The sequence below is a fragment of the Excalfactoria chinensis genome, chromosome 3 (genome assembly GCF_039878825.1).
Source record: "Excalfactoria chinensis isolate bCotChi1 chromosome 3, bCotChi1.hap2, whole genome shotgun sequence".
Lineage (NCBI taxonomy): Eukaryota > Metazoa > Chordata > Aves > Galliformes > Phasianidae > Excalfactoria > Excalfactoria chinensis.
This window is the reverse complement of record NC_092827.1, coordinates 41689533-41701634: the sequence shown is the minus strand read 5'-3', so window position 1 is coordinate 41701634 and position 12102 is coordinate 41689533. Positions and strand designations below refer to the sequence as shown.

The 12102-nt window shown below is 42.4% G+C and overlaps 1 protein-coding gene across 1 annotated transcript in view; it reads right to left on the bottom strand.

Moving 5' to 3' along the window:
* LOC140249914 (uncharacterized) overlaps positions 1-12102 on the bottom strand; it is a 72257-nt gene that overhangs the window by 21645 nt on the left and 38510 nt on the right. Inside the window, exons 21-25 of the mRNA XM_072332191.1 lie at positions 9415-9532; positions 8011-8173; positions 5358-5496; positions 734-887; positions 172-267 (exon numbers count right to left, since the gene is read on the bottom strand). Coding sequence (XP_072188292.1) covers positions 172-267; positions 734-887; positions 5358-5496; positions 8011-8173; positions 9415-9532 — 670 coding nt within the window. The remainder of the gene's footprint in view (positions 1-171; positions 268-733; positions 888-5357; positions 5497-8010; positions 8174-9414; positions 9533-12102) is intronic.

The following is a 12102-nucleotide window of genomic DNA, read 5'->3' as shown; positions in this document are numbered from 1 at the left end:
TGGTATAATGGGCTTTTGGATAGAACAGGGAGAGATGTTTCTGGTTCAGTCCTATTCTTAAGAAGTGAAGATGGGAAATGAGATGGTATTTGTTTGTTTTCCTCTTGCATTGTAGATTCATCTTGTCTTTGAGTCTTTGGACATAAGCACAAGGCTGCTGTCTCACAGTACCTGCATGTTGTAATTTAAATTAATTGTGTTGCTGATAGTGACTGGAAATAATCCTCCATCCATTAAGAAGGTCCTCCAAGGAAGCTCCATGAGTGTCTAAAAGAGAAGAGAGGATTGTTCATAAAAAAGAACAACATTTAATTACTTACGAGAGTCCCATATGAGATGAGGAAACATGAAGTTAACAATATGATCTACAACTGCCTTTTACCTTGGAACAGGCTAATATCACCAGCAAGACTCACCTTTACTTCCCTTAGCATTACACCAGCTTTTTTGCCAGTGTCATATTATATTGCCAGAATAATTGCATTTTGGTGACACCAGTGTGATTACATTCCAACTTAACTTTTTATCATTCACATTTGTAGAATGCTTTCTAGAACCCCAAATGGCAAATCAAGTTAGTAAACCTTGATCATGGAAATTGTTTTAATTAACTGCTAGGTTCTTTGGATTGGGGTCAGGAAGAGTGAGCACCCTAGCAAGAACTGCATAGTACTCTGTTCTCCAGGGAGCTCAGCACAGAGGAACAGCATCTGTGCATGTATGCTTTACTCACTCTGCAGCTCTGAACATCCAGTATCTGTGGGAGCCTCAGCTGTGCAGCAAACACACTTGGAATCACGGAGTTACTCAGGGGAGGCAGTGCATGGTATATCCTGTCTGTAATACTCTGGTAGGCTGAAACATTCCCGGAGGACAAAAATGTCTCCCTGTGAAAGAATCAACATTTTTGTATTATGAAGAGCTCAGATTGTTTAAAAAAATCTCAAAATGTTCCTCAACAGAATTCCCTCCCTTCTCCTCATTAGAACCTGACATAATACTGAGTGATGGTGATCACTGCAGATGTTACAATTAAAACAAATAGACACGATACTTAGTGATGTATGTGTGAAAGCACATCTGACTGGAGGCATTTACAGCAAAACATACAGTTAAAGTCAGGTAGCTGAAAGATGCAGGAGCTCTATTAGCTATTCCTTATACTGAGAAAATTTCCTCTACAAAGTGGGACAGTCACTAACACTTAAATTTCCAGAAGTGCCTATGAAGCTTTGGAACCTGAATTACAGGCTACCCAGGGTCCAGAGATGAGTTTAGCAACAACCCTAAACTGATTTCCCATAAGACCCAGTCTCGCGCAGCAAGTGCTGGGCCATGTAGACACAGCACAGCCTGGCTAAGCAGCAGGAGCTGCCAAACCAGCAGAGTGCTTCAACCAAGCTTAGCTACAACTCTGGCATTTCATCACAGCCCCTCTGTCACACTCAGTTTTCCAGTGTTTTATTTCACATGCCTTTAAAACGAAGAGCTCACGATGGATTGGTTCTTGCAATAGGAGAAGCAAATGACTCCAACTCCTGTAACTGCACATGCTCCTTTGAGTGGTGACTCTAAGGAAAAGATCTGTTCTTCTATTTTTTTTTTTTTTCCACACACACGAGCGCTTTTAAAAATACCACACAGTTCTTATCAGCTGGAGACTAACAAAGGAGTCACAAGGACAAATAACAGCTTCTGGAATTAAACCTAGCAAAGATGTTCCTATGAGATTAAGTGTGATGTATTGCCACACTGCATGCCCTGGTGTGAGGGAAATGGAAACTAATTGCACATATAATATGAACAACCTGCTGTCGGGAATCTGTTTTAGCAGCAGGTTGGACGAGATGATCCCCAGAGATTCCTTCCAGCACCTATCATCCTGTGTAATAAAAACGAAGAACAGGACAGACTGCATTTCTTTGTACTTTTTGTACTTCCTTTTAAAGCACAGTTCCTCATGTGAGGAAAGTTTTCCCTCACCAATTGTCCTTACAGTATTTTAATCAGGAAAAAAAAAACAACAAAACAAACAGAAACAAAAGCACAAGAGTGTTTTATCTGCTTGTGAGAGTCCAGAAAATCATTTAGTCTGTAAATACATACAGCTATTGGGCAATTCCACTGGGTAGCACAAGGGAGGTCATAATGGGTGAGAGCTACAGTCCTCCAGCCCAGAATTCTGTCTCCCAAAGTGAGTTCATGAGAAGGATGCAAAAATCAAAGCCAACATATGCTGCATTTCCCACTAATATTCTTCAAAATACTGTAGATCACACATTTTCTCAGCCAGATGTGATTTCTGAATGTTTAATAGCCATTGGTAGATTTCTCCCTGAGCCCGTGCAGTCTATGAGCTTTTACCATTGTGTCCTGTAGCAAGTACTCCCACAGTCAAATTACAAGCTATCTGCAAGACCATTTGACTCACACCTTCCTTCCTTCCTTCCTTCCTTCCTTCCTTCCTTCCTTCCTTCCTTCCTTCCTTCCTTCCTTCCTTCCTTCCTTCCTTCCTTCCTTCCTTCCTTCCTTCCTTCCTTCCTTCCTTCCTTCCTTCCTTCCTTCCTTCCTTCCTTCCTTCCTTCCTTCCTTCCTTCCTTCCTTCCTTCCTTCCTTCCTTCCTTCCTTCCTCCCTCCCTCCCTCCCTCCCCCCCTCCTTCCCTCTCTTTCTCTCTCTCTCTCTCTTTCTTTCTCTCTCTCTCTTTCTTTCTCTCTCTTTCTTTCTCTCTCTTTCTTTCTTGTTGCTATTGCACTGAAATTCTGACAGAACTATCACAACTCTGAGATTTCATCACTGTGTGGTAATGGTCAAGTCAGAGACTGTCATTTTACATTTTGGGATTGCATTTTTCCCCCCAGGTGCATCATTTTATGCTTAATCTGAGCTCCATCTATTCTATTTTTGCAGTCACTTAGTTTTGTAAGATCCTTCTCCAGTTAGCCCTCGCCCTGGGCATACTGGATATCTCGGTGTCATGTACACAGAGTAATCCCCTCAGCTTCAGTCTTGTCTTGATGACACCTCTGCCTGCACACCATAGTGTTCATATTTTTTTTAACCACAGAATATTTTGAGTTGGAAGGGACTTTTTAAGGCCAACTAGTCCAACTCCCCTGCAGTGAACAGGGACACCTACAGACAGATCAGGTTGCTCAGTGCTCTGTTCAGACCAACTGTGAATGTCTCCAGGGATGGGACATCCTTCACATACCTGGGCAACTTGTTCCAGTGCCTCACCACTCTTACTGTAGGAAATACTTATTCCATATGTCCAATCTAAATGTCCCTTTAATTTGAAACCATTTCTCCTTGTCACATAATCACAGACCCTGATAAAGAGTCTGTCCCCTTCTTTATTACAGCTCCTCTCTAAATACTGAAAGGCCACTATCAGGTCTCCCCAGAGCCTTCTCTTCTCCAGGTTGAACAGCCTCAGCTCTCTCAGTCTGTCCTAGTAGGACTGGTTATCCATCCCTTGGATCATTTGAGTGGCCCTGCTCTGGATGTGCTCCAACATGTCTATGTCTCTCCTATACTGAGGAGTCCACATCTGAACACAGTACTCCAGGTGAGCTCTCACCTGACCAGAGCAAAGGGGCAGGATCACCCCTCAACCTGCTGGCCATGCTTCTTTTGATGCAGCCCAGGATACAGTTGGCTTTCTGCACTGTGAGGATACACCGTTGGCTCATGTCCAGCTTGCCATATACCAGTATCCTCAAAGCCCATCCACAATTACATCCACAAGTCTATGGGCCCTGGTGAGATTCATCCCACAGTCCTGATTGAATTGGCTGATGTAGTCACCAAGTCACTCTCGGGGACATTTGAAAACTCATGGCAGTCAGGTAAAGTCCATGGTGACTGGGAAAAAGGCAACATCACATAAATTTTTTTAGAAGGATAAAAAGGAACTGATCCCAGGAACTACTGACCTGTCAGTCTCACCTCTGTGTCAGGAAAGATCATGGAGCAGATCCATCTAGAAACTTTGCTAAGGCATGTGGAAGGCAGGGAGGTGATAGTAGAGCTCCAGCATGGCTACACTAAAAGTAAATCTTGCTTGACCAACCTAGTTTTCTATGTTTTCTATACAGGTGTAACTACATGAATGAACAAGGGAAAAGCCAGTGATGTCATCTGTCTAGACTTCAGTAGGGCCTTTGACACAGTACCCCACAACATCTTTCTTTCCAAATTGGAAAGATATGGATTTGATGGGTGGAGTGTTCAGCGGATGAACAACTGGCTGCAGGATCAAGTCCAGAGAGTAGTGGACAATGGTCATTGTCTGGGTGGAGATCAGTGATGAGTGATGTCAGGAGTCAGTGCTGACATCAACCGTGGGGCCAAGTTCACCCTCAGCAAGTTTGCTGATGGCACCAAGCTGTGGGGTGTGGTTGACATGCCTAATGGATGGGATGCCATTGAGGGTGACCTAGACAGGCTTCAGCAGTGGTGTGTTTGAAACAAGAGTTATTATTTGTCTTACTGCCTCCAGAAAGATCATTCCTAAAAATCATTGCTGGACTGCCGTGAATCATTTTACATCTAGCCCATCACACTTCACAGTCACTTTAATTTCTTCTTTGGAATGAAACTTTGGTTTCTTTAAGGATACTTCCTTCTTGCTTTAATGATCTGTTTAATCTTGCTGTTTAGCAATGCCAGCATCCTCCTACTCTTTCTTAAGTCTTTCTTTACATGTGGTGCACATTTCTTGAGTGCCTCCTGTATGTCTCCAGAGTCTCCATGCCATCTGTAAGGATTTAACTCCCCCAGCTTATACTTTAGTTCTTCATCAAGCAGGGATTTTTTCTTGTTTTTTTGTTGATTTTTTATTTATTTATTTTTAGTTTCCCCTCTTGAAGCTGATTTCAGCTGTGATATTTATTCTGCTTTCACTGTTTCTTCAAGGATACTTCTTGCAAACATGCTCTTAGAGAACAGCTCTTCAACTGTAGCAACTTGAACTAGGTCATGCATGTTATCCAGGACCAAGTCTCAGAGCTGTTTCCCTTCTGGTGGACTCCCTCACCTGGCTGTAGCTACCAACACCCCTAATTTAGTAAACTATGAGTCACAAGATAAAGGTGCTATAATGACCAGCTAGTAGGACAGCTGTACTTGGACAGTGTGTTGAGATCCCTCAGTGAAGCATATATTCTCACTAATTTTGGTGAATGCCAGGAAGTATGTTCCTACCCATACTTGGAGTAGATAGCAGGGACAAAACTTAAATTAATCTTTCCTACATTTCTTTTTTTTTCCCTGTAAACAACAACAACAAAAAAACATTTCTAATAATAATAATTAAAAAGTGCCATATCTATTCCCAGCAAGCTGTAATTCCTACCGTAGTCGATGTCTGATTGCAGCATCAAACTGTAGAAACGTTATGTCTCTGTGAGCAGCTAGTAGCTGGGCTACTGTGCTGGGATCCTGGGGATTCTGGAGGCTGTCAATCATTCTCTGTATCTCTTGAAGTTCGGTCCCTGCAGTCCAAGAGCAGTAGATTTATCAGGTAAGGTGTCAGGAAAGGCACATAAAAATATCACAGTCCTGTAAATGCTTTTTCCATCCAGACATTTTGCACCCCATGACTTCCTGCTTTTTTCCCGCAGGCAGAAGATGAATGGACTAACATCCTCCCTAGCACTATAAAGACAGGGTTTAAAATAGAGATTATGGTGGGTGGAGAAATATGAAGACATACTAAGGCCATGGAGGAAAAGGCATAGGAATTAAAAGTTATCTCAAACTGTTCTTTTATTATCTTTACCCATTAAAAAGTCAATTATTGTAAAATGCCAACAAGGCCAGTGGTATATTTCATCCTGTTGGTTATTATATCAAGATTAAATGTATCAATGGGAGCAGAATCAGATCCTAAGATGGCGTTTTACATACTCCAAAGACCCAAATTAGTTGTTACTGGGTAAGGAATGTAATGACAGCTTCACCAACTACTCTCAGTAAAATGTTACTATAGATCAATCCTGTAAGCTGCTGAATGTTTTTCTATTGAGGTGCTGAAGTTTTGGATTCTCTTTAAGCTTAACAAACTTTGCAAAGGACTGGGTCTCTCTAAGTCACTATTCCCACTGGAGCACCCATTCTCACTTGCCGTACGCACAAAACATGAGCATGGTGCTGGACTGCCTCCCAAAGCACATCCACCACTAAAATGATTTAACATCCAAGCAGCTGCTACAGAAACCCAATGTTCTTTCTGTCAGGATACAGAAGCTGCCATCAATTAAGTAAGTTAAATGTTCTGATCTGGTAAAGAGGGAGAATATTCCTGAACAACAGCAACAAAAAAGATATTTTGGCCAGGAGCAACACAGTTAAATTGTCTCTACAAAAATCTAGTAGTAGAGGCAGCATAGTTCTAAGGACTCCATCACTGCGTATATTTTCTGTTTTAAAAGCAAGGCACACATTAAATATGTCTGAAATTCAAGTACCTTGCATATAATATTTCTCCTACATTTGGTTAATGTATTTTCTCATTGCTTGCTGCACTCAGCCTTCTGTATTATTTGAAAGCTCGTTAAGCATGCTAATTTACATGAGCTTTCTCAGCCATACACAAATGAAGTTACTAATACTCACTTGATGGTGCAATGAACAAACACCACAGAACTGGCAGTGCTTTTTTGTTAGAGAAAATAAGCCCACTTCAAAATCATTCACAAGCACGGTATTAAAATAAAAGCTATATAACAAGTGTTTATGATTCACTGAGTCCTTTCTTCCCTTCCAAAAAGAAATTACAGAATGTATTCAGAGCCGATAAAAAAGAAATCTTACCCACAAAATAAATAAATAATAAATAAATAAATAAGAATGTGGAGGCGTTAAAAGACAAAGCAGGGCACTGACATATGTTTCTCAATTCTTGAATAATTTTGTGCCTTTACCAAATTGTCATGATTACTTTTTCAGCTTCAAAAAAATGCTGGGACAGAAGGGAAGCTGTGTAGGTGCAAGTTTTACCCCCGAGTTGTGTTTGAGCAATGGCAAATCTGCAGGCATATAAATGTAAGCATTCCTAGTGGTATGGCAGCAGCCCAGCCTTGCATCACACATACACACACAGAGCAAGAACTGAACATAACGTGTCATGTTGCGAAACTCCCTCTCACTGCATTGAAGGAATAACCCAGGGGCTGAAAACAGCAAATGCTGAGAGCACTTCATCTCCTGGGACAGCATTCTCTCCTGTAACTTCAGTTGCCTATTTATCAGACATCAAGTTTAGTTGCACTCCTGCAACATTAAGCAGAGGAATACTGGCAGGTACAAGGAGGGCTTTATCCCACTCACTGTGAAAACATCTTAGCTTGGGATGAGCAACTGCTCTAAAGGTGTGCCCAGAAAGGGTATCCTGTGGTAGCAGAGGCACCCAGGGAGCAGTCAGACATTACAGCTATCTACCCAGCCAGTAACGGGAGGCTAGGCACATCCCGGTCCTGCACTATCATTTAACATGAACTATTATTAGGTGATCTGGTACTGTTCCTGCACAAAATGATGTTTGTGCAGGATGACATGCACCGCATCTGTTTTTAGCCTTTGGAAGAGAATCGAGTGACAGATTTACTAATGGAACCAAAGCCAGCTTTTTTTCTTTTATTTTTAATCTGCTGGTTAAGACAAAATCCCCACAAGCTGACCAGATGGCTTAACAGAAAATTGCAAGAGGCGGAAGAGCAATTTTTGGACCACATTTTCTGTTCCCTTATGGAGCAGAAGTCACAAACCTGGTAGGTACAATGCTTTTCTGTAAGATTGCAACAGATCTGTGCACAGACTTTAAAAAATGACACTCCTCCATCAGGAAAATGGAGCAGGAAGGGGAAAAAATAAAAGGGAATTTTGTCTAAAGCCTTCTGTTAATGTCAATCTCACACTTCCTTTGTCCCTTTCTCATCCGCAGCATTTCACCCTCATTCTGCAGATTTGGAGAAATCTACCTTGAACAAGCAGTACCTGTTACTTACCAATCCTTCCAGTCCCTCCCCAGTCTGGAGTCAGAGGCTCTGGGTTTAAGGCACAAAAAGAGCTTGGTGAATTTCCTAACTGAGCAAAAGCCAGGAGATAGGCAACGACATCATGAAATGCACCAACAATTTGCAGGCTTAGGCGGAGAGCTTTGAGAGCAGCCTGCAACCAAGACACATACGCAAAGAAAAAACCCATTCAGATGATTGGCCTTCAAAAAAATACGTTAAAGTAGGAAATACTTTTGAGCAAGTGTGATTTCGCTGCCAGCTGTATCACTTAGAGTAGTGATGGATACATCCAGATCCAGACTACAGGATCTTTGATGAAGAATTAATTTTAACATCCCATTTACTTTCCCACTGAGGAAGGAATGCGAACACTAATGGATGTTGCTACTCAGACACATTTGTCCCCTGGCCACATTAGCTGTCATAAAGTGAGACCACTCAGGATGGTCCCCAAGGCAGAGGTTTGTGACTGCAGCCCTAATTCGAGCTGAAAGATCTGCATGGCCTCTCAGCCCCAAAGACCAGTGTCAAGCACAGGGTTTAATTTAGGCTCAGGGTAGTGTTCACATCTGTCAGTGTACCATCTGGTATCACAGCCTCTGGTTTAGAAACTGCTATTCTGGTGTATCACAATAGACTGTTTATCTCTCTCCAAACAGCTTCCTTTTGCTGGAGGCAGAAAAGCTAGCATGAGGAAAATGCATACAGTTTTCTTCCCCTCATTGGAGTCTCCCCTGCAGCTCCTGCATGGTCATGGTAAGCCCATGGACCTCCTTCTCGCTGTCCTGTTACCTCAGACTGAGAGAAGGAGGTAGAGAAAAGTAAAAGCACATAAACGTCATGATCTGTCACTTCTACGTGTGAGGGTACAAGCATTAGAATAGCTCAGCTGGAAGGGACCCATAAAGACCATTCAGTCCAACTGCCTGACCACTACAGGGCTAATCAAAAGTTACAACTCCAAATGTCTCTTAAGGCACAGGGCATCACCCATCTCTCTAGGCCACTTGTTCCAGTGTTTGACCACTCTCATGGTAAAAAAATGTTTCCTAATGCTCAGTCTGACCCTTTTCTGGCACACCTTTGTGCCCTTTCCATCTTGCCACTGGTACCAGAGAGCAGAGCTTAGCACCTCCCTCTGCTTCCTCTCCTAAGAGAGCTGCAGTGAGCAGTGAGGTTCCCTCTAAAACCAAGAGGACAAAAACTTTCTCCTTCCTTGCAGGCACTCCTCACCAGCTCTCTTCATCCCTGGCACATCCTAGATCATCCCAGATCAAAATCATCAACTTATACTTCTCCACCTCCAATGACAAGTACTGAAATGCACATGTAAAAAATGTGAATGGTCCACCACTGAGAACAAGATCTCTTTTAGCATTAGCAGATACTGACCTGCTCTGGAAGCTTCTTGAACATAATCAGCACTTCTGTAGGGTGAGGGATGAACCACAAATTAAGGAAGGTGCATCCATCTGGGGACAGTAAATAGCGTGGCCGAGGATGAAAGGATCTGAGTGATTGCAAGAAGGAAGAGATATTTAGCATTCTGAAGCTCCATTTCTGCTTGACACTACCCAGAAATACATATTTTTTAAGTTTGAGGAAGCTGTTACTTGGATATAGGATTTGCCTCTAAGTTTTGGAGGTTTGTTTTAGATTATTTACATTTAATGTGTAAAATACAAGCTAAAGGTTGGATCTAAAAAAAACCCTGCTGAATTCAACAGAGATTTTCTTTGGTTCTAGTTTTCAACTAAGTTCTAAAGCAGCTCAGTTGAGAAATTCTACAGCAGCCCTTTTGAGTTGAGCTCAGCTACCTACTCCAGTGGTCGCAGTGGTATCAAAACAGTTCTGATTACTGCAAATTGACAAGAAAAGATCAAGCATCAAGCATGCAGAGGTTCTCCACAGTATGCTCTGGAAGGGACATCAACTCAGATGAGAGCCCAATGTTGGCTCCTCCAAAGACCAAGCTACCCCATCCAAGGCACCAAGTAGCCCCAAACCTCATTAATCCTAGGGGATGTGAGCTTCATTCAGCATCCATGGGAAGCAGGCAAAGGTTCTGAAGGATTGACCCCTTGATCCTTAATGCAAGAAGCAAAGAAGCAGAGTGGAGTTGTTTTGCCTCGCTTCCCCTATTTTGTCCTCTTCAAAATTAAAAAGCATTGATTTATCAGAGCCATGCCCCCTCCCACCACGTCAAAAGGAAGTTAGTCCCCAAATAGTGACCAACACATCTAATTTATAATGCTGGGATGTGACCTCTTCTGTGTAGGGCACACAGAGCCTCTTAACCAGGAATACATTTCTGCTGTGCAGAATGGGAGACAGATAAGGCAAAGCATCAGGTGTACATTAAACATCTAGATAATTCTTTTAAAAAAATAATGTGCAGTTACTAGTAGGCAGACAGTCTTCCCCCTCCTCCCCCCCCAGAAGATATTCAAATATATTTATTATAGGAATATATACAAGGTGTCATTTCTTGTACATGAGGTACAATATGCAGCCAGTACATTCTGAAATGAGACATAAATTCAGACTGGAAATTGAGCTCAGCTTGTTCTGAAGGGAGTTTTACAGGGTTTTAAATCCTGATACATATATATATGAAAAAAATATATATATAAATATATATATATATTCCATTTTTTTTCTTTTGTCTGTGAAAAACAAAGCTGAATGCAAAAAAAACAGACCTTTGGTTTAGGTGGCACAGAATAACAAAAGGTTAAATACCCTGTGTTGTAAGCACGGAAATTATATTTGGGCAGGGTTTGTTTGACCAGCTGCCTCTCATTAATTTTTGCAGAAGAATGATAAGCACAAACTGAACCTAAGGAAACTGCTTTTTGGAGTGAGAGCAGTACTCACACTGTATACCTGTTTCCTCCTCCTGACATCACAGCCTGCAAATGACATCAGGAGAGAAAGCAAACATGGATGCAGAAGCACACATGCTGCCCAGATGTGTTCTGTCTTCACAGACTCAAGGGGACAAGGGCTGGAGTCTGTCACCACTGCCATGCTGCTCCACCACACTGCTATTTACAGAGGCTTCTCTGCAGCCATGATTGTAATGGAGCCCAGTGGTGTGTGACCCAGGCACCCTGTTTCTCCAGGAAGAAAATAAGGACAACACACAGCACTGATGTGAACCCAGGTGCTGCCAACCCCAGCAACACTAGACTAGATATTAGGAAGAAATTTCTTACTGTGAGGACACTTGAACAGGTTGCTCAGTGAGGTTATAGATGCCCCTTCCCTGGAAGCATTCAAGGCCAGGATGGATGGGGCTGTGAGCAACCTGATCTAGAGGGAGGTGCTATAGGCAGCTATAGGCTTGGAACTACATGACCTTCAGGGTCCCTTCCAACCCAAAACATCTACCAGGAGAATACGACATAATCCCAGATAAAGCCTAAAAAATAAACCCAAGATATGCTATATTTGGTCACACAGATCCATTACATTTTTTCTTTTTTTCCCCCGCTTCTTCATTCCACATCAGTCTGCCTTCACCACTGCACTGAACAACCTTCCCCTACACCACATCCACATTGCTCCCTCCCATCTTCTGCTCCTTCTCACCCGGAGGGATGGAGAACACACGACCTGCTCCAAGTGGCCAGCAACCACAAATACAGGCAGCACTAAGACTGCTTAGAAGATAAGAAAGCAATTGAATTAACGTCCTGCTATAACCTTCTAAATGCAGGCAAGATGGAAGCTAAATTTCTGTTTCATTATAACTAATTGACAGTTGCTGTCTACACGAGGCTTCTTAGCTCTTGTTAAACAGCAACAGAAAATGAAACATCAACCGGTAGTAACTGATAAGGCAGCAATGAAAAAAGCACAGAAGGGTTGAGAGGGCAGGATGCACTTTTAATTAAAGCCTTTCCTACAGCTACTTGCAGCTTTCTAAGATGACTTTCTAGCACAAATGCCCTGAGCTTCCCAGGACAGAACTGAGGCTGAGCAGCTGCCAGGGTCATGTTGTAGCCATCTCCACACCAGCTGCTTTCAAGCACTTCCACTTAAACTGCCTTCAGTAAGTAAGGGTTTGTATTTCCC